General features: G+C 34.7%; 1 protein-coding gene across 4 annotated transcripts in view; it reads left to right on the top strand.

Annotated features, from left to right (window-relative positions):
* The window catches only part of FMR1 (fragile X messenger ribonucleoprotein 1), a 30249-nt gene that overhangs the window by 7455 nt on the left and 2909 nt on the right, over nt 1-19885 (top strand). For all 4 annotated transcript variants that reach the window (XM_071757371.1, XM_071757369.1, XM_071757368.1 and 1 more), the window contains exons 2-14: nt 606-658; nt 1877-1970; nt 2672-2743; nt 3023-3171; nt 4261-4354; nt 4445-4561; nt 9355-9525; nt 9607-9685; nt 11486-11595; nt 14178-14264; nt 16236-16431; nt 17464-17643; nt 18938-19020. In XM_071757371.1, the coding sequence (XP_071613472.1) occupies nt 606-658; nt 1877-1970; nt 2672-2743; nt 3023-3171; nt 4261-4354; nt 4445-4561; nt 9355-9525; nt 9607-9685; nt 11486-11595; nt 14178-14264; nt 16236-16431; nt 17464-17643; nt 18938-19020 (1485 nt within the window). The remainder of the gene's footprint in view (nt 1-605; nt 659-1876; nt 1971-2671; nt 2744-3022; nt 3172-4260; nt 4355-4444; nt 4562-9354; nt 9526-9606; nt 9686-11485; nt 11596-14177; nt 14265-16235; nt 16432-17463; nt 17644-18937; nt 19021-19885) is intronic.

Raw genomic sequence — 19885 nt, 5'->3', positions numbered from 1 at the left:
TTGTTCTTTGCTCTCTGCAATTTATGGGAGTCTGAGCAGAACTGATATCCATGCCTGAGAAGACAAGTGAAGGAAGGCTGCAGGGGATTTAAGTTTGTGCATTATGAAAGTTAAGTGTGATGAAGTAAATAGGAGGAAAACTGCTGAAATGGATATAGATGAGTTTTGTTAGCATGATATTCAAACTTACCTTGAGGTAAAAGAGAGACTTATTTTTTTCTAGGAGTACTGATGTAGTTTAATTTCTGTACCTGTCAAAATACACAAAATGTGTTTATAAAATGAAACGTTTTAAATTTTTATTATAAAACTAATCAGAATGATCTTGTAATTTTTCAGTAACCTTTTCCATGACTTAAAAAGTAGGAATACTGTGTATAACTTGGGTGATGTGTATGTCAGTATGCCAGCAAGTCATGAACCCAAGGAGGTTATCAGCTTTCACTATGTTTTCCTATAGAAGTCTGTTGCAAAATTTAAAATGTTGACTTGAAATACTGATTTTTTTTTTTTTGTTTCATTAGTATCTGTGAAAGAATGACATTGTATGGGTTTAAAATTATTGATAAATATCTGTTAAGTATATACCTTTTTTTTCTACACAGGCATTTGTAAAGGATGTGCATGAAGATTCTATAACAGTTGCATTTGAAAGCAAGTAAGTATTGTTGGTGTTACACATAGAATAAAAGTATTAGCCTTGCACTTGATTCCTCTAAATATAAAAAATAATGTAGAGTAGCATCTTTGAGATATTCTAATCTTGCTGCTAGCATGTTTTAGGATTATATATGATACTTACTATTTTATTACATTTCTGTATAAATGCTTTTAAATTGTTTAAATATTTTAAAGTAGAAGACTGTAGTAACATGGGCTCTGTTGGGATGATAAACATGTTATTGAATGTAAATGATGACAACCTGTGTGTTTGAATAAGTCATCAGTGGTACCATGTGTACCTCTTTGTCATGTGAATGTCTTCATTTAGATTTCACATGTTACATTATAGCAACATTTTTTATTAGATAAGTAATAAATACCAATTTTATAAGATAGAAATGAAACCACATTCCTCTCCTGTCATTTAAGGGCTTAAAAAGTTAACTCTCCATTTTACCATTTAGGTTCAGGTTTCATTTACTTCAGGAAGGAAATGATACACTGCTATATAATATTTACCTGTGAATCTTTGTTATGGCATCATCTTTTGTCTTTTGCAAATAGTTTTCTAGTTTCTTGTCAGGTTCATTTTGAGTCTCTGTTAAAGAAAGTGAAAATCAAAGCTGTGTTGAGACTGAATCCAGATCAAGTTTTCTTCATCTATAGTAGAACCAAAGAAAAAGAACAAGCAGACTTGTTTTGAAGAAAGTGTCCAAATATGTTATGAAACATTTTTAAACTTGATTGGGGAAGCACCTTTGCCCCATCTCAGTGTTCCTCTGACTCTGGACACTTAAAATTCAGCTGGGCAGAGAGCTGGGCCATCTTGTCTTAGACAATGCTTTTGCAAGAAAGATGGGAACAAGTGATCCTTGAGGTCCCCTCCAACCTTTTTATTCTTCTGTTGGTGTTAAAACCTAGAACTGTAGAGTAAAAATTGCTTCTGGAAGATGTCAAAACAGTGCAGGTAGCATCAGAGATTCATCTGAGATGCTTAATTGTCACTTAGGTGTGTTTCTTATTATATACTTAGGTGTGTTTCTTAGGTGTGTTTCTTATTATATACACACTGGATCACATTACCTTTAATACATATATGAACAAAAACCCCACAAAACTAAAGAATGTAAAGTTAAAGATGGGAAATGTTTCTGATTTCTTTTCACAAGTAAGGTGGAAATGTGTAGGCCACTCAATGTATTTTTGTTTGTAGCTGGCAACCAGAGAGACAAATACCATTCCATGATGTGAGGTTTCCACCACCTGCAGGCTATAATAAAGATATAAATGAAAGTGATGAAGTAGAGGTATGTATGCTCCATTATCAACTGGTTTGAGAAGTGAGAGAAACTGGGGTGAAAAATGTCAGGCAAGCCAGTGGAAGGTTTGCTTCCACGTTACATGCTGTCACCTTTTTTCATTCCAAGGTGCTACATAAAACACAATTCAGGAATTCCATGCACCATGACTTCCATGCTAATTTACAAGCATGAACAGCATTGTTCTGGTTACAGATCAGTCTTATCAGAACTGGATTAATCTAGAAATAGATGCCAAACTATAGTTCTGCAGCTCAAGTTAAATATGTGTATTACCAATACTTCAAGCTGGGAGAATTTGCATTATATGTGTGTGTACATAAAATGTAAAAATATGTGTGTGTTAAATGCATAATAGAGTAGCTTTAATATATAATAACATATATTATATATAAATATTAAATGTGATATGTTTTAATCCCTAAAAGTCCCATATTTTATAAAATCATAACAGTTATTTTTATAATCACTTTAAAATTAGTGTAAGAGTACTGTCAGTTTTTACATTTTGCTCAAATGCTATTTAAGTGTGTTTGTATTTGAAAGACAAGAAAACTTTGAGACTTTATATGCCAGTATACTTTGCTCTCTTTTTTTTTATACAGCAGAGTTCCTCATCATATTAATTTCAGCTTTTTTGATGTCTTTTAGCAGTGCTACAGATATATAATGTTATGTATTTTCTTTAGGTTTATTCCAGGGCAAATGAAAAAGAACCCTGCTGTTGGTGGTTGGCTAAAGTGAGAATGATAAAGGGTGAGGTAGGAATATGCATATATACATATATATACTTAATATTTATGTAAACTTCATTTTTCTTGCAATGTTTTTCTCTATTTGTCTGCTCAGTGTTTTTAGATTGTCCCTCTTCATTTTCAAAAAGTTTCTTGATTAGGACTGTTGCAATTCCCACTAACCTCAAGGAGAAAAGTATCAATTTGACTTGTAGAGTTAACAGAAGTGCCTTTTCACTTAGTAGTGTAATGTTTATTCTTGTTATAAAATATGTGGCTTGGATGATTTTATTATTTTTATATCAGTTCTACGTAATAGAATATGCAGCCTGTGATGCTACATACAACGAAATTGTCACAATTGAGCGTTTGAGATCTGTGAACCCCAATAAACCTGCAACAAAAGATACTTTTCATAAAATCAAACTGGCAGTTCCAGAAGATTTAAGGCAAATGTAAGTACAAGAAATTCTTTAACTTTTTTCAAAATGTGGGCAACTTCTTGAGCCCAAGACAAGAAGAAATGAAAATGCTTTTTTACTGCTATAAAGTAACTCCGAAAGTTTTCATAGAAGAAAAACTATGCTCGTGGACATGCTCATACTTTAGAAATTAGAAAAGGTGATTTTAGAAATGCAGCTTAGTCCTGAAGAAGAAGGAAATACTTTCTTTTTAGGTTTGTGTCCAGTATGGATTACTATTTTTATTCTTACAGCTGTGCAGTGATGTGCATAGATTAGTCTGAATCCATTCTTTGTCAGCTTCACTGATAATTTTAATTGGGAGAGTATCTGACAATATGTGCAAATTGGTAGTGAAAAACAAAAGAAAAGCCTGGTTCATAATGTAAGGAATAAGGCATTTTGATAATGGCTATTGGAATAGTTTTGCAGTATTAAAACCTCCCATAATATGATACAGAAACTACTAACTTTCTCCTAGAACGTGGACAAGTCATTCTAATGTAAACATAGCTCTAAAGCTTGGATTAATACTGACTCCCCTGTTGTAGTTTCAGATCACTTTCTCCTTTTTTTTTTTTTTTTTTTTTTTTTTTTTTTTTTTTTTTGAGATACATGTTATTGCCTTGATGTGGAATAAGTTATAAATCCAGGTTAAACTGAAAATTTCTAGAGTTACTGGTATAGTACACAAGTGCACTGAGCTGTGAGTGGTCAGAAGCTTGGAGAACCAAAATACAGCATGAAATGAGAGTAAGGTCATTCTAATAATTCAATGCATCAAACTGGTTCATGGTGTGTTTTGGGCTTGCTCATTGTAACAATTATAGCTTTTAATGTAGTTTTGCTTAATTGGTTTGTCAGTTGATAGATGTACATAGAGAAGATTGCAGAAATCTTTCTGATCCTACTCATGTGAAAACATGAAGTCAAACTGAGTAAAAGAAATCATGATAATAGACTAAAATTATCTGCATTAAAAGGGATATATTTATTTAGGTTTTTATCAATAAATTAAGCTTTTTGACTGTGAAGCAACAAATGCAGCAGTTATTTTTAACTTTGTAGTGCTTATATTCCTAGGTGTGCCAAAGAATCTGCACATAAGGACTTCAAAAAGGCAGTTGGAGCTTTTTCTGTAACATACGATTCTGAAAACCACCAGCTTATTATTTTGGTAAGTACAAATGTCTAACCATATCTTTGACAGTGGATTGTTCCAAAAGCTCACGTGTAAACCACTGTGTTTTCTTTGTTAATAATTTAGTCTATTAATGATGTAACCACAAAGAGGGCAAATATGCTGATTGATATGCACTTTCGAAGTCTTCGTACGAAGTTATCCCTGATACTGAGAAATGAAGAAGCCAGCAAACAGCTGGAGGTATGTTGATTGTTTTCCCTGAAGTCATTTTAATTTTAAAAAATACTTGGCTGTTATGACTTGCATTGAAGTGAAAGTAGTTATTGTTTACTGAAACCTTTTTTGGTGTTAAAAAGAGGCAGATGGAGATGTAACCCAGCCAAAAGTTTACATTTGAAGTACCTGTTCTTGTGAAGACTCATTTTTATCCAAATTTATTTTATTCAGGAGGATTTTGTGTGGGGTTAAATATGAATATACACACACACACACACACACACACACACATTTCTTTCATTTTTTGATGCATAAAATAAGTAGCCATTGTTGCACAAATAGTACCACACATTTAGTAGCTTTGAATTGCTGTTTTTAAAAATAAATAGGAGCACATATGGCAGGATACTGAGTGACTAGAACTGGATCTTGCAAAACAGCCCAGTGAAAATGTGAGATGGAAGGGGTAAGACTGATGTTGGTGTGATGCACAAAGGGATGGTTTTGTCTATAGATAAAATGTTAGCATCTCCTCTTACAGCAGATAACAGTTCCTGGTATTCCTGTGACTGGAGAGTGGGTGTTGACTGGCAAGAAGCTTGACTCATACTTGTCCATGGAAGTAAATAGGAAAGAGGGAGAAGGGGAAAAAAAAAAAAAGTAGGCTAGGAAATAAGGGGATCTTTATACAGTAGAATTAACACTTCATGGTTTTTCTCCTCTCTGCAAATCAGAAAAAACAGCAACATTTTTGAGAACTTTTTAGAGTCCCTGTGAAGACACAGAAGTACCATTTGAACTATTGTAATTCAGTTTCACATGGGTATATACCACTCTTGATACTTTAGAGCCAGGTTTTATCCAACCAAAGGGTTCCATCTGTTTGGTTTTAGCTTGAAGTGGGATGCAGGAGGTTCTCTTGGTTGTTCCTCATCTCTTGATTTCTGTATTTCAGAGCTGTAATGTAACTACGTGTATGTCTTGATTTTTTTCAAGACCAGGAGATGACCAGTTCCTTCTCATTGGTGCTTTTTCTTAAGCACTTCACTTGAGCTCTTCAGTAATCCATTCTTTTCTGTCTTCCTCCAGAACTGAAAATTCTGTGGGCACTTTACCTCTTGCAGTTCAAAGTATTATTTTGGAGGTGGGAAGAACAACAGTGTCTTACATGCCCCCACAGATGCATGCACCAACAGCTGTTGTCATTGATTCCTTTCCCAAACTAATCTTGGATTCTTGCTCTCATTGTAAGGCTGAACTGAACCTTTTTGCTACTGTGAAGAACTCAAGAACTTGGTTTGGTTCTCGCTAGAAAACCACTGTTGGACTTGAGTTTCCACTTGAGTAGTGCTTAAATCAAGGTTGTGACACGAGCATATATGGCTATGATATGCATGACAGCAACTGGCTGGCATTTTTCATGGTGGCATTTGTGTTTCCTGTACTTACATTAAGTAGAAAATCAATTTCAATCAAATGATAGTCAATATTTTATGATTTCTGTTGAGACACTGACACATGTCCATCTGCAAAGGAAATATTTAATGACCACGTTGGGCTTTTACTCCAATAGTATCAGTAGTTAGTTGTTTCCATCAAAGAAGCTTTTCCTGTGTCTTGTGCTCTCTGAAACTTCAAATGTCTTCCACTTTTTTCCTTCTAGCTGTTTATCTTTCCTGCTTTCTGAGACATAATTGCTAGACCAGGTTTTTAGTTTGTTTGTTTTTTTTATTTCCATTTGTTGTATCTTATACCTTTTTTCTTGTTACTGTGTTATCTTCTTGACTTGCATGTCTCTACTTCTCAAACATGGCTTTTAGAGCATCAAGTAAGATAACCAATTATTTCTCTTTATGTTCTTTACCAGTAAGAGGGGCTGAGTTGTTACTTTGAGGCACTAAAAATCCTACATTTTTAAATTTACTCTTGCATTGTGGTTTTTCTACTTTATTCTATCCAAATGCAATTCAGTCATGGCCTTTAAACAGGTATAATACATTATTTGTGTAATTGTTTTTTAATAATTTATTGGAGGAAAGCAGAATACAGAATTTTCTATGTTTAAATAAAATACATAGTACATTACTTACAGAAAGTTAATGATACTTTAGTACAAAGAGGTTTGCTCCAGTCTGACTGTCACAGCCAAGGTTCCCAGTGATGATGTAGCTTCATCTTTTATATGTAACTTACATATAATTTATATATATTATATATATAATTATATATTATACATAATATAAATATATCATAAAATAAAACAAATATTATGAAGTATATTATAAATTTAATTTGTAATTATTATAAATTAGATTTGTACATAAATTTAAGATCTATTATAAATAAATATAAAATCTATTATAAATTTAAAATCTATTATAAAACATATTTATATTTTATATATTATATTTATATATATAATTTTATATATAGGGTGTGTTAGCAAGTGATCTCTGACTTGATCTTCCTGTTCCCTGTTCTCACATGGTGGTCTATAACAGCTGTTGCCTGGTAAATCAACATTTGGATTATCTGCTAGAATGTCCACCTGTGAGCATTAAGCAGAATGTTTGCTTTCTGAGTTGTCTGTAATCAAGTTAATAGAGAGCTTGACACAGCCCTCTGAGTGTTTTGTGACATTCAGATACTTATGGCACTATCTCCTGTAGCTAATTCTCTGTGACAGTGATTTAGCACAGGGTATTTATCAATAGTTTGAAGCAGGAGCAGGGCAGATAACAGTAGGAGTTCAGCTGGGACAGAGCTGGCCTTACTTGGGCACTTTCTTGATGTTTCTTAACCTTTGTAGGGTCTCATGTTGCTGAGGTTAAGCAGATAATTTTAAGTGGGCTTGTATATGTCTGCATAGTAGTTACAACTTTGGCTGCAAAGCAGAAAGGTGTATAAGATTATATATGTTGCCTCTGGGAAGTTAATACACAGCTTTATCTTTTTTTCTTTCTTGCAACACAGTCTTTCCATTTTACTCAAAAGATTATCACAGTTGGATGTTCCTTGTCTTCCCTCAATATATAAATCTGTTGTTAGCATCTACATTTTTATGCAAGAATTTTACTCACTGTGGTAAATAATGACTTTTTTACATATTTTGTATTTATTCTTCTCTCTAGATTTAAGTACTATAACTTCATTTAAATGTATGACAATCTCATTATCATAAACAAAATATTTTTAATACATGTTTATATCTTGACTGATTTCTCTGGGTATTTTTCTTCTTAGAGTGACCAAACTTGGTGATCTTCCTGCTTCATATGGCACAAACATCTTACAAGAAAATCATGTGTTTTGTGAAAGTATGAAGTGGCTATGTAGGAGAAACTTACCAGACACTGGTTTAGCCTTTTTAAACATGAGGGGTTTTTCTTTTTGAAAGAACATGTGTTCACTTAACAGTTTCCCCACTTGGCTATCAGGTTCTGAACTGCATGCAATTCAGCATTTCTGAAGTGGTTTTCCTTGCACTCAGGAGATGTTTGTGCTTGTAGTCTGAGCTACCTGGGATAGACACAGGCTGCTCATATCAATAAAAGATTGTGTGGGTGTTGACAAAATCTAAGTATCCTGCATGTTTGGGTATTTTCAGCACCATCCAACTCTACAGTGTGCTGCAAGATATTTCTCAACTCTTCTGTTGGTTTCCAGCTCTCTTCTGCATGCTTGCTGTGTGCTGGAAGCTTTATGCAAATAAGAAAATATTGAAACTATTTTATGTATGGGCATGTATATGCATACTTGTGCATTAAGTCAGACCTCACAAACATAGTTCTCTTGAAAGCTCAGAACTCCTTTACAAAATTGTTTACTCTTGTCAAAAGTTATAGTTTGGGTTTTTTTCCTTGGTTCATATTTTTTGCAAGTTTTACCCAGATTTCTAGTGATATTTTTTTCACTTATTTTCAAACTCCTCTTCTAGAGGTTAGTTACTTGTTGGGTTGTCTTTTTTCTGTCTTGATATCTTACTTTATACAGGAGATCCTCATCAGGGTTTGTATTTTTTGGTTACACCACAGCAGCTGCAGGTAAAGGTGGAATGGAATTGCAAGACAGTAACCATGTGTTTAATTTGCAAGTAACTGAGCCTCAACCATGTGATTGAGTCTTTTTAGTAGTACAGGCTTTAATCATTGTTACTGCCCTGCTGAAGCAAGGAATTTTGTCTTGATAGCATGTGACAACCTCAAGTTCTCTGATTTGACCCTTCATGTCTTACTAGAAATGTGATTCCTGGGTGAAATTAACATAGTCATTTTCTGAATTCAAGCATTGTATTGCAGCTATACCTCAATTTTGTGTTTTCTTGTGTGGGCACAGGTTCTTCATTTTATTTTTGGAGTAGATACCCGCAGTTACACCTTCCTAACAAATTTTTGTGTCCAATTTTTGAGTTATTGCTGTTTCCCCCTACCTGCTGAAATGAGTGCAGTTTTTTCCTCAAGAGATCACAGGGTTTGGTTTAGTGATCAACACAGCTCCAACCCACAGCATTCTGTGACTCTGTTTTACTAACTTAGATGAATGTTATCTTACCTAGTAGCACTTAATAGCTTTAGATATTTTGTGTTAATTAAACTACAGGTGCCAGCCCAGCTAGAGGCTAGCCTTATTTAAGAGATGGCATTAGGACTTGTGAAGAAGACTCTTCAGTGTTTTTGAAGTAAAAATAAATGCATTAAAAGGACTGATTAAACTAAAAAGCAGGCTAAGATCCTGATTTAAAAATCATCTACAAACTTGTTTATTTCTTTCTTTGGTGTACTAAAAATCAAAGTAAATGAACATTCTTTTTTTGTCAGAGTTCTAGACAACTTGCTTCCCGATTTCACGAGCAGTTTGTTGTACGTGAAGACCTAATGGGTTTGGCCATTGGCACTCATGGTGCTAATATTCAGCAAGCCAGAAAAGTCCCTGGAGTGACTGCTATTGATCTTGATGAAGACACTTGCACATTCCATATTTATGGAGAGGTAGGTTCACTTCTTTAGCCCTTTAAAGTAACCCTCCTTGGGAAATGGATCTTGTCTCTCTCATCCTTCTGTCTCTCTTAGGATCAAGACGCAGTGAAAAAGGCAAGAAGTTACCTGGAATTTGCTGAAGATGTCATACAAGTCCCAAGAAATTTAGTAGGTATGTCAATTCTGGAGGCTACCTGTGTGATAGCAAGGAAAATATGCCTTCTAAAACCTGTTTACTTTTAGAAGGGTGGCAGGCTTAAAGTTGGAAGAAGTGTTCTTTGTAAAAGGGTTCTCACTAGTATGAGGTTTTGAGGGTTGGGGCTTTTTTGTTAGTATTCAAGCTCATGCAGAACTTTTATGAACACATTTACCTTCAGTACAGTGTAAGCAATAATCTCCTGGTTTGCAGCTCAGGGATATCTTAAACTGGAAACAATATGCTGATATTTAAATATAGAGTAGATTATGTTCTGGGTAGAGCCAAGAATTAAATTACTTCCTCCAAACATATCCAGGGATTAGTTCAGCTCTATAACAGATGAATCTGCAGTCTCATATTTTCCAAGTATATTTTGAATAGTTTCTTTGAGTTTTAGTTGTTTTTTTCCCTGTCCTTTTACATAAAAAAATCACAGTTTCCTTAGTAGCAGCACTGCAGGATGAACTGAACACCCATTTAAGGTACCCAATAATCAAGAAAATACACCAAAGACAATCTAATAGACTTCCATTGTAAAACACCTACAAAACTCCTCAGGAATGCAAGCAACCCTCTTGTGTCTGGTGAAATCCTTTAACGAGCTTTTCATGTTACAAAGCAGCAGAAAACCACAAGGCTTAATTCACTAGATAAGAAAATACTACACAGCATAACATACTTCTGAAAGCAAACATTTTAAGGGGTTGTCAAGCAGTGTATGAAAGCTGGTGCTAAAGCAGTGTGAAATTCTGCAGTGGGACAAGTAATTAGAAATGTGGCACCTCAGCTCTGAAATAGATTTAAAACCAGTTTTCCATTCCCCACAGTTTCCAGATGCTACTGGTGATAAGTAAAAATTATAAGCTACCATAGTTTTTTAACTTGAGGTTTACTTTCTTTTTTTTTCTGTTTTCTCTTTAAAACTTGGCAATTATTTCTGTTTTAGCAGTTTTTAATTTCTGCTCAGATTCTTGGCCTGGATTCTTTGGAAAGTAAAATTGGCTGAACCATATGGTATATCCAAAATATGTTTGATTATTTGATTTTTTTTAATGGCTTTTTCTCCTTCTGCTACATTTTTAATATGTTGAACTTTTTATTTGAAGAAAAGGCAAACATCTGGCTCATTCCATTGGCTCTAAACTTTTAAAAAAATCAAATACCTAACAAAGCTTCTTTTCAGGAACAAGACTTTGACATCTGGCTCAAACAATTTCTTCATTTGTATCAGCAAATTTTTGTGAATTATCTTTTGCTTTGTTCTCCACCCAAAGGTAGTTAGAGCAAACTGGTTTGCTCTACTCAAAAGGTAGTTAGGGCATTTTAGAGTGGTTTGGGATTTGTTTTGTTGTTTAGTTTTTTTAAATGCAACCATCAATGTTTTTTGTTAACCACTGAAGTTATTTTAAACCTACCAAAGACAAATAAGAATGCAAGATACTGAATATTTCTGTAATCTAAATGTATGATTTCAAATAATTTTATATAAAGGTGTTTGAATTTCCTTTGTTATAAGAGCTTTGAAAAAGAAGGAAAGTATAGTTGGTAAGAAATTTTTATAATAAATTAAAATTTGACACTTCTGACTGTGAATGCTGCAGTTTTTGCTTTGGAGCATTACCAGAGTTAACCCCCCAGGTTTTCTTAGGCATTTCAGTTGTGGCTCATTAACTAAATTTTTGTTGTGGAGTATTAACATGTTTAATTATAGTCATACTCTCAGATTTGGGGTTGAAACCTGAAGATTGAATGTTCTGCATGTTCTTTCTTTAGGAAAAGTAATAGGAAAAAATGGAAAACTGATCCAGGAGATAGTGGACAAATCTGGTGTTGTAAGAGTGAGAATTGAGGCTGAAAATGACAAAAATATCCCACAAGAAGAGGTATGTTTTCAGTTCATGTTATTTCTGTAGGTGTTAATTGGTGGTTCTATTCTACCCAATGATAAAATAAATCATATCTTCATAGAGAGTGGTAAGAGTTTTGAGTAATGTATGTTTCTGTAATGGAATCTGTATTTCCTTATTCATGCTGATGGGCTTTTTTTTAATGTAAATTTGTCTTGCTATGTCTGTTTGAAAAATGCTTTGTGAAATTTTTTGGTGAGGTACTTCTTTTTATTCCTGTAAGAAGCAATGATACTGTTTCCCAGCACTTGCTAAACTGTAAATCAGTCTGTATGAAACTACCTCTTTTCATTCCTTAATTTACTTGGATGTTGATCTTTTAGGGTCTTATCTGGTGTAAATTTTTATTAGTAATTTCTTAAAGCAATGAAATCTTGTGCTTTATATGTAAGCATGTTTTTTTTTTTAAATATTTTCGAAATTCAGCCTGTGAATTATAACCCAAAATAAAAATAAGCATGAACAATGTGAAATTCCAGGTTTGCCCAGGAAGCCTGTGAGGCTTTGAACAGGACTTAATGAAGTCTTTGTAATTTGAGGCTCTTCTGTGTGAGGCTGTCTTGAGGGGGGAAGGGCTGCAGGTTTACAAGGAAAGCTTCAGGCATGAAGCTATCAAATTCTCAGTGCCAGAAGTGCAATTTCAAATGTGAAATGCTCTTAGAGAAAACTGAACTGCCTTTGATTTACCTGGGTGTTTAAATATGGACCAGATAAGGAACTGTTGCTACTTTGAATAAGATAGGGATGACATTTCTGGAACCTTTACATTTTTGCTCGATTAGTTATTTCATCTTTTGTATTATCACTTTAAAGCTATTACTGAAGACAGTATATACCCACAATTCAACTTGTGTCTTTCTGTAAATGGTGGTTAAGCAATTAAGTAAGTATTTTACTGCTTTACTAGTTTTACGTTTATCTGAAGAGGTAAAATAGGCAATATTTGGATTTAAAGGATTCACTTGCATATTTCTAATGATACATTCTTGCAGCATAAAACTGAACTAGCTTAATAAGCAAAAGGGTGTTGTTATTATTACTGCAGGCTAAAACTTTGAACACTTTTAATGTGTCAATCTACAGAATTGTAGAAGGCTAAAAAAACAAGCAGTCAGGTTTCCTGGTTTGGCTTTGTTTGGTTTTTTTCTGGCTTGAAAAAGCTCATTTGTTGCTGTTTTTCAATCCAAAATGCAGCTTTTAAAGACTTGACTGGAAAGCTTTTTTTACCTGCCAAAATCTGCACTTACATGCCTGTGTTTTACCTGTCAATGACATTGCTAACACTGGCATTGCTTGCACTGCTTCATGTGTTAGTTGTGTCATACCAGGAGCAACACAGGGACCTGAGATCACATCTTGGCAGGTAAGAGTTAGCTCTTTGAAGTTTATTATTATTACATCTCTTCAATGTGCATTAAAACACAAAAAAACCACAGAAAAATTATAGGCTTGGCACTCTTAGGGAACCTCAGCATGCTGTGCCTGTATTACTTTTTTTTTAAGACATTGTCTCAAAAGGCTGAACTTTTGCAAAAAAAAAAAACCAAACCTTTTTTGGAATGGAGCCCTGTAAAGAGTATGTGTACAGTGAAAAGTTCAAGATGTCTTAAGAAGTCATGATCAGATACCAAGACAAAATGTAAATAATTCAGGCACTGGTTCTGACTGTCATAGGTTTCAACAGCTGTTGGTAAGACTTCCAGATTGATTTCTGGAGTCACACAGTGAAGCTCTACTGCTGAGATGAAGCTGCAACTGGTACAAGAGTACAGCAGCTTAAAGCCAAGCTCTGCATGGGCTGCAGGCACAACTCAAATGTTTTGTAGACCTGTATTAGTGTCAGGAATTTTGGTGTGGAAAATATCCTTCTATCTGCTAGAACTTAGTTTTCATCACCCAGGAGGAGGCAATTTTAGGTAGATTTCTTAGCCTGCTGTGGCTGCTTGAGTTAATGTTTAGGTATTTTATCTCTTGAGTGTCATGATTTTGGGCATTAGAATTTTTAGTTTTATGTTTTTCAGGAATTTGTTGAATCACTTAAACAAAATGATTTGAAAGGTAAAAGACATGTAAGTTAACAATTACTAAATCTGTGGAATACTTTTTGTTTGCCTGTAGCAAATTGAGAGATCCTCAAGAAGGATCAAGTTTTGCTCTATGACCTTATTGCTTAAAGGTCAAAACTTTATTTAGTGATGTGTAGCCTAAAAGAACTCTCTAGTGTGAGAGAGTAGACATAATCAACAAAGGTGATACTAATTTTGCTGGGAGGAAACCTGAAGTGTTTTGAATTTACTCCTAATAAGCCATTGTTGACACTGTGGTGACAACACTGATGCCAGTCTGCATTTTCATATTAAAAAAAAATTTCTACATGAAGAAAATCTCTGTGATCTAGACAGTGATTGCCAAAATTTAAATACACTGATGTCTCATTATTTGGTATATGCTTTTCCATATTGTAAAGCTTCTTTTTAAGTTATAGGGTAATGTGTTTGGTTCTCCTCAGTATTTGATGTGTTATCAATAACCATAGGACTGTGGTTACTGTGTTTTAGGGAATGGTACCATTTGTGTTTGTGGGAACCAAGGATAGCATCACTAATGCAACTGTTCTTCTGGATTATCATCTTAATTATTTAAAGGTGAGGGAAAAGATTCTGCTTTGTCACTGAAATTTTTATAACAATACTTTGGATGGTAAAAAGTATGATCAGAATCACGGCTGTTGAAAAATTGCTGTTCTAACAGGTTTTTCAGTCTAAAAAAGGCTTCTTTTAAAAGCATTTATAAAAAAAATCATTTATCTGCAGGATGGGTTGAAAACTAATTTTTTTTCTGAATGGAAAATTCAAAGGATTAAGAAAAAATGAAACCTATCTAAAAAAATATGTGTACAATTTTATGAAATGAGTAGTTAAGTGCCTCATGTACCTGCAAAGCAAACAGCCTTCTATGCAGATATGTTTTATACAAGGGTTTTTTATTTTCTAAAACCCTAAACTTTTGTAGTTAATGGACATTTCATACTCAAAGATGCTTTGCAGGCAATTCAACTTTTTATGTTGGGTTTGACTCTTGGCTTCATAAGTTCTCCTCTTGTCTGAGGCACTTGTCTTCTGTCTAGGGGACAAAAACTGTCCCATTTTATTGCTTATAGCTCTTGCTTGTGGTTATTATGGCTAGATGCTCAGTCTTTGGCAGGGACACATGCTAATACTAGGGACTGCTTTGTGTTAATTTAATTAACCACCAGCCCATTTGTAATTTGCTAATATCCAGCCTGTACAGGAGCTATCATTGAATCTTGTTGAATGGTAAAATTTCTTTATGTAGCTAAAAGACACTTATCAGCATATAGCTATCTGAGGAGTTAAGGAAGTTACATTTGTTCCTTTACTTGTTTAATAACTACACCTTTTATGGAGCACTTGGATTTATCAGTATTTTGGAGCAGCAGTGCATCAGCTCTTCAGCTATCAAGTAGTAGAGGCAGAGAAGTACCAGTTGAAAACTAGTAATTAAAACCAAAGTTCCTTTCTTGCACACCTAATACTATTTCAGAAGATATTTCTGGTTTAAGTTCTTTGGCTGCTTTAACTGGATACTGGCATGTTGAGTGGAAAGTGCTTAATAACCCAGGAATTCTTTTAGATTCTTCAGTTAATTTTCAATTACAGTAGCTTTCTCTTACTACTGTCCTTACAACCTTCCTGGACAGCAGGGCACATGGGTTAAGTGTTTTTAACAGCTAGAGGATAGCTTCTTGTCTTGGAGGTTTTGATTTCTGCCTTCTTAACATGTTTGACATACACAAAAGATTGTCATCTTAGTGACCTCTGTTGCCTAACCACTCAGTTTCAGGAAAATTCCCTCAAGTTCACTGACAAGAAGTGGAACTGACTTGTTGCTTTAAGATTTTCTGTGTTTCTGTGCCTCCAGGCAAAGTTTTATCAAGGAAACTTTTTGTAAAAGATAAATAATAGGGAACTAACATCAAATATATGATGATCTCAAAATAGTGAATTTTTCTGGAAAAGGAGGCAGCCTAGGCTGAAGTGACTTATATAAAAAAGTTTCAGGATTCTGAGAGGAAGGAGAGAGACTAATAGAAGGATCACAGGCCCAGAATTCAGAAGAATGGGAATTTTTCTGCTTAAAGAATGTTTAACTCCCTTGAGGATATCTTAAATTTAATACCGAAGCTTAGATAATCATACCTTCTGAAAATTGTGGTGCTAAACAAGAGACTAAGGCACTTAGTAAGTCTTGATTTTTTTTTTATTTTTTTTTTTCTGTTGTTCTGAAATTTGGATGATACTCCATACAAAAGCAGGTACTTGAATATCATTGAAACCAGACTGATCAAGTTGCAAAGATACCATAGTTATCTGAGTGCTTTCTCTTTATATCTCTTAACTTTGCAACTGTACCACAGGGAGTCTTGTATAGGTAATAAATTTGAGACGTTTTTTGGTAAAAAAATAATTCTCAAAGCTGAGCTACTGTTCAACTGTTAAGCAGACTGTTGCAGCTCTTCCTGAGAGCCGCGTGTCTGTGCACTGAAACGATTAAAGAGTGGTTGTGTGTGACTTGTTATGTTTGTGTTTGTGTAGGAGGTGGACCAGCTGCGTTTGGAAAGGTTGCAAATTGATGAGCAGCTCCGACAGATTGGAGCAACTTCCAGGCCACCACCAAACCGTACAGATAAGGAAAAAGGGTACATGACTGATGATGGCCCAGGACTCGGACGTGGGAGTCGACCTTACCGAAACCGAGGGCATAGCAGACGTGGTCCAGGCTATGCTTCAGGTAGAAGCATGACTAGAAATATGCTTACTGTTTTCAGAGTGGCCTGTTGGTCTTTTGGTTGCTTGAAAAAGATTGCACTTGCAAACAGAACTGTTAAAGCAGAAATTCAGTATTGAGTGTTAATATTTGAAGATTAAACAGAGCTTAATGCCGTAGAAAGTATTCTGTCTCTTACAGAGTGTCTGTCTTCTGTTTCATGAACTCTTTAGGGCAAGGATTGTTATTTTATCTATATTTTGAACATTTCCTAATAAATAAGCCTCAGTTTTCATTGAAGCCTTTAAGAGGATATCTTAATATTTACAAATGAAAATACTACAATTTGCAGAAAAGCCTCATTAAATTGGGCTTTTACAGGCACCAATATGTAGTGTTCCTCTTTGAAACCTTGTATAATACATAAATGAATAGTTTTTGGGATTGTGCTATTTCTGAACAATCTTCTTGCTTCATTATGGATAGTGTAGGTCAGCTGATGGTTTATCCTGGCTGAAAGGTCTGTAGTATGAACTTGATAAAACAGTCTTAGCTTACATTCTTTATAAAACATAATTAATGTTTTTGTGCTGAAGTCCTTTTACTGTTTTGAGATGTGAGGTCGACTGGCTAGTAGCAGAATTACAGGAGGAAATATTGGGGAAAAGAACCAGTTTAGGTGATCTTTTAACTGAAAAAATTGCAATAGACAATTATTTTGGATTTAATATATTACTAGCATTCTAGTTTTTGCATTGTACAGTCTATCAATGATACATGAATTACCTGATAACACCAAATAACTGTAAAATTGACAAACTTAATCATTCACCCTTAAACACATTTCTTTTATTTGTGTCTTACTTGGCTTTTTGAAGTAGTAATGTATAATATACACATTCCTGTAGTATGTATGAAAAGAGGTTGGGAGGAAGAAAAAAAAATCTTAGAATATACGGAAAACAAGAATTTTGATTCATAGGCGTTTTTATTGTACTATAAGATTTTCATGCTAAGCTACAGTGGTGTATTTGGATTTTTTTATCCTCTTGATAGGAACTAATTCTGAAGCATCAAATGCTTCTGAAACAGAATCTGATCACAGAGATGAACTTAGTGATTGGTCAGCAGCCCCAGCAGAAGAGGAGCGGGATAACTACCTTCGTAGAGGAGATGGACGAAGACGTGGAGGTGGTGGAAGAGGGCAAGGAGGGAGGGGTCGTGGAGGATTCAAAGGTAAATGTGGACTTAATTTGAAAGAGAGGTCAGTGTTGGAATCCTTAAGCAAACTCAATTCTGTCAGCCTCCTTGTTTTGTCATCTGCTGTAGTCTCCTAGCCATTGTGGTGGCCCTTTCCTGAACTCTCTCTCCTTTGTCAGCCTCTTAAATTGAGTGTTCTGTTTCAGATGTGTTGAGTGTTGAGCAGAGAAGAATAATTCCTTCTTTTGATCTGCTGGCCACACTCCTAACACAGTCTGTTACTCAGTCAGCTGTCATTATTGTTGCAAGAGCACACTCATGTCTTATTCAAGTTGTTGTCCACCAGGACAGCTCCTTTTTTGTGGAGCTGCTTTTTAGACAGTCAGTACACAGTGTGTGTGAAACTTTTGGACTTGGGAGTGAGCTTTACAGCTAATGAGTTTTCTGTCAGCATACTGGGGTCCTTGTGATTAGCAAGCTTGACCTCCAGTGGATCAAATCCTTTCCTGCATTTCACTGTCATCTGCAGAACTGCTGAGGCATTGCTTCATAGTGTCTCTTCATACATATAAAATCTGTCTTCCCTATACAAATAAATTGTCATTTCCCATCCTAATGTGCATCTTGACTCAAGTTTGTGGGCAGTGCCATCACACGTGGAGGTCAAGAAATCAGTTTCCTGTGAATGGATAAAGTGAAATTTATTATAATCTTACTTATTCAGTTATCCATATTCCCATCTTCTTGTATTTGATTTTCATGCAACAGGGTCAAATAAGGTTGCAGCTTGTTTTCAGTGGAAAGGACCAGGCAGACATAAGATGGGAGAACTTCAAGTTAAATACATATATTCTATAATGTGATATTTTGTTGTATTTGTTTCAATGTTTTAGATAAAAACTTCTTATTTCTTGAAATGTTTTTAAAATTGCTGCATTTAATAAGATTTTCAGAAAAAAAGTAATGCAGAACTTAGAATGCTCATAAGCCTTTAGAAAAAGTACAGCCATGTTAAACCTTTAACTACAAGTGACTGTTTATTTTGGTCCTATGGTTAATCATTTTAAAAGGTGTTTGGTTTTTTCCTGTTAGTAGACAGTCTCTTTTAAACTGTGGTGATTTTAAACACTCTGAGTTTCTTGATTTTTAACACCCAAGAATATTTTCTTTTGTGGTTCTTGGTCAGTAGTTTAAAAACCATGCTATCAATGCTGTTTACTGTTTCTTAGCATGAAAATTTTGAAGTAATTCCCTTTTATGCTTGCATAATTTTAAGTAAAAGAAGCTCATGTCCTTTTCAAACAGCTTGGTTGATGAATTCTTGTTACAGGGAATGATGAACAGTCACGAACAGATAATCGTCAGCGTAACTCGAGAGATGCAAAAGGGAGAACAGCTGATGGATCTCTTGAGGTAATTTTTCTCTTATTGGAAGTCTTCAATGTTTAAAATTCCATAAGCAGCATACACTGGCATTAGAGTCTCTAAAGCCAAAGTTGACACAGCCTTGTGGTTCCATGTTCCCTAATGCCCTAATCAGATCTGCAAGATTTCTTTGTCATTTTGTAAGATACATAGGTAGATCAATACATTAAGTTCTTTAAAGGCACAACTTCATAATATCAGCCATCTTTTGTTAGAACTCTGATCACGAGTCCCAAGTATTTACTAATCAACTTGATTTCAGTCTTTGTTCTTACTAGCTTTTTGTTTTTAGCTTTCCATATGTGCATAGTTGTCTGTCACCTATATACCTGAGGGAGGAGAATCCTTAACACTTTATATAGTGTTGTAGCCAGAATCTTCAGAGTAAGAAAAATAAAACTTCAGAAACTCCCTTCACTGCTAAATGAAACATTTGCAATTAAAGGCCTTGCAATCTAGAAAGTAAGTTAAAGTTGCATATCAAGAAACTGTTCAACTCACATATTGAAATATTTTATAGCTTTAAATATTTTGTAGCGTTTTATAAAGATATTTCTACAACTTTTTAAAATATGTTTTGTTGTGTAAAGTTATTCAGGCTGATATGTATATATGTGAAGTTTCACCACATGAAAACTGTTCTTGCTACAAATCATAACATGCAAGCCTTCTACCATCTCTTACCTCAGAGGGTGAGTTATGTTGGGAGGAAGAAATCATGAGCAGCTGCAAGCTGCTGCCTTCTGCTTGGTGGTACCAGGAGTCATGGTTCCTTTGGGAGATTGAGATGAGTCTTGATTTGGTTTTAGAAAGACTGTTTAAGAAAGGAGGGGGTAAATGGGAAATGGAATGA

The sequence above is a fragment of the Heliangelus exortis genome, chromosome 14 (genome assembly GCF_036169615.1).
Source record: "Heliangelus exortis chromosome 14, bHelExo1.hap1, whole genome shotgun sequence".
NCBI classification, from domain to species: Eukaryota; Metazoa; Chordata; class Aves; order Apodiformes; family Trochilidae; genus Heliangelus; species Heliangelus exortis.
This window is presented reverse-complemented; position numbering and strand designations above follow the sequence as displayed.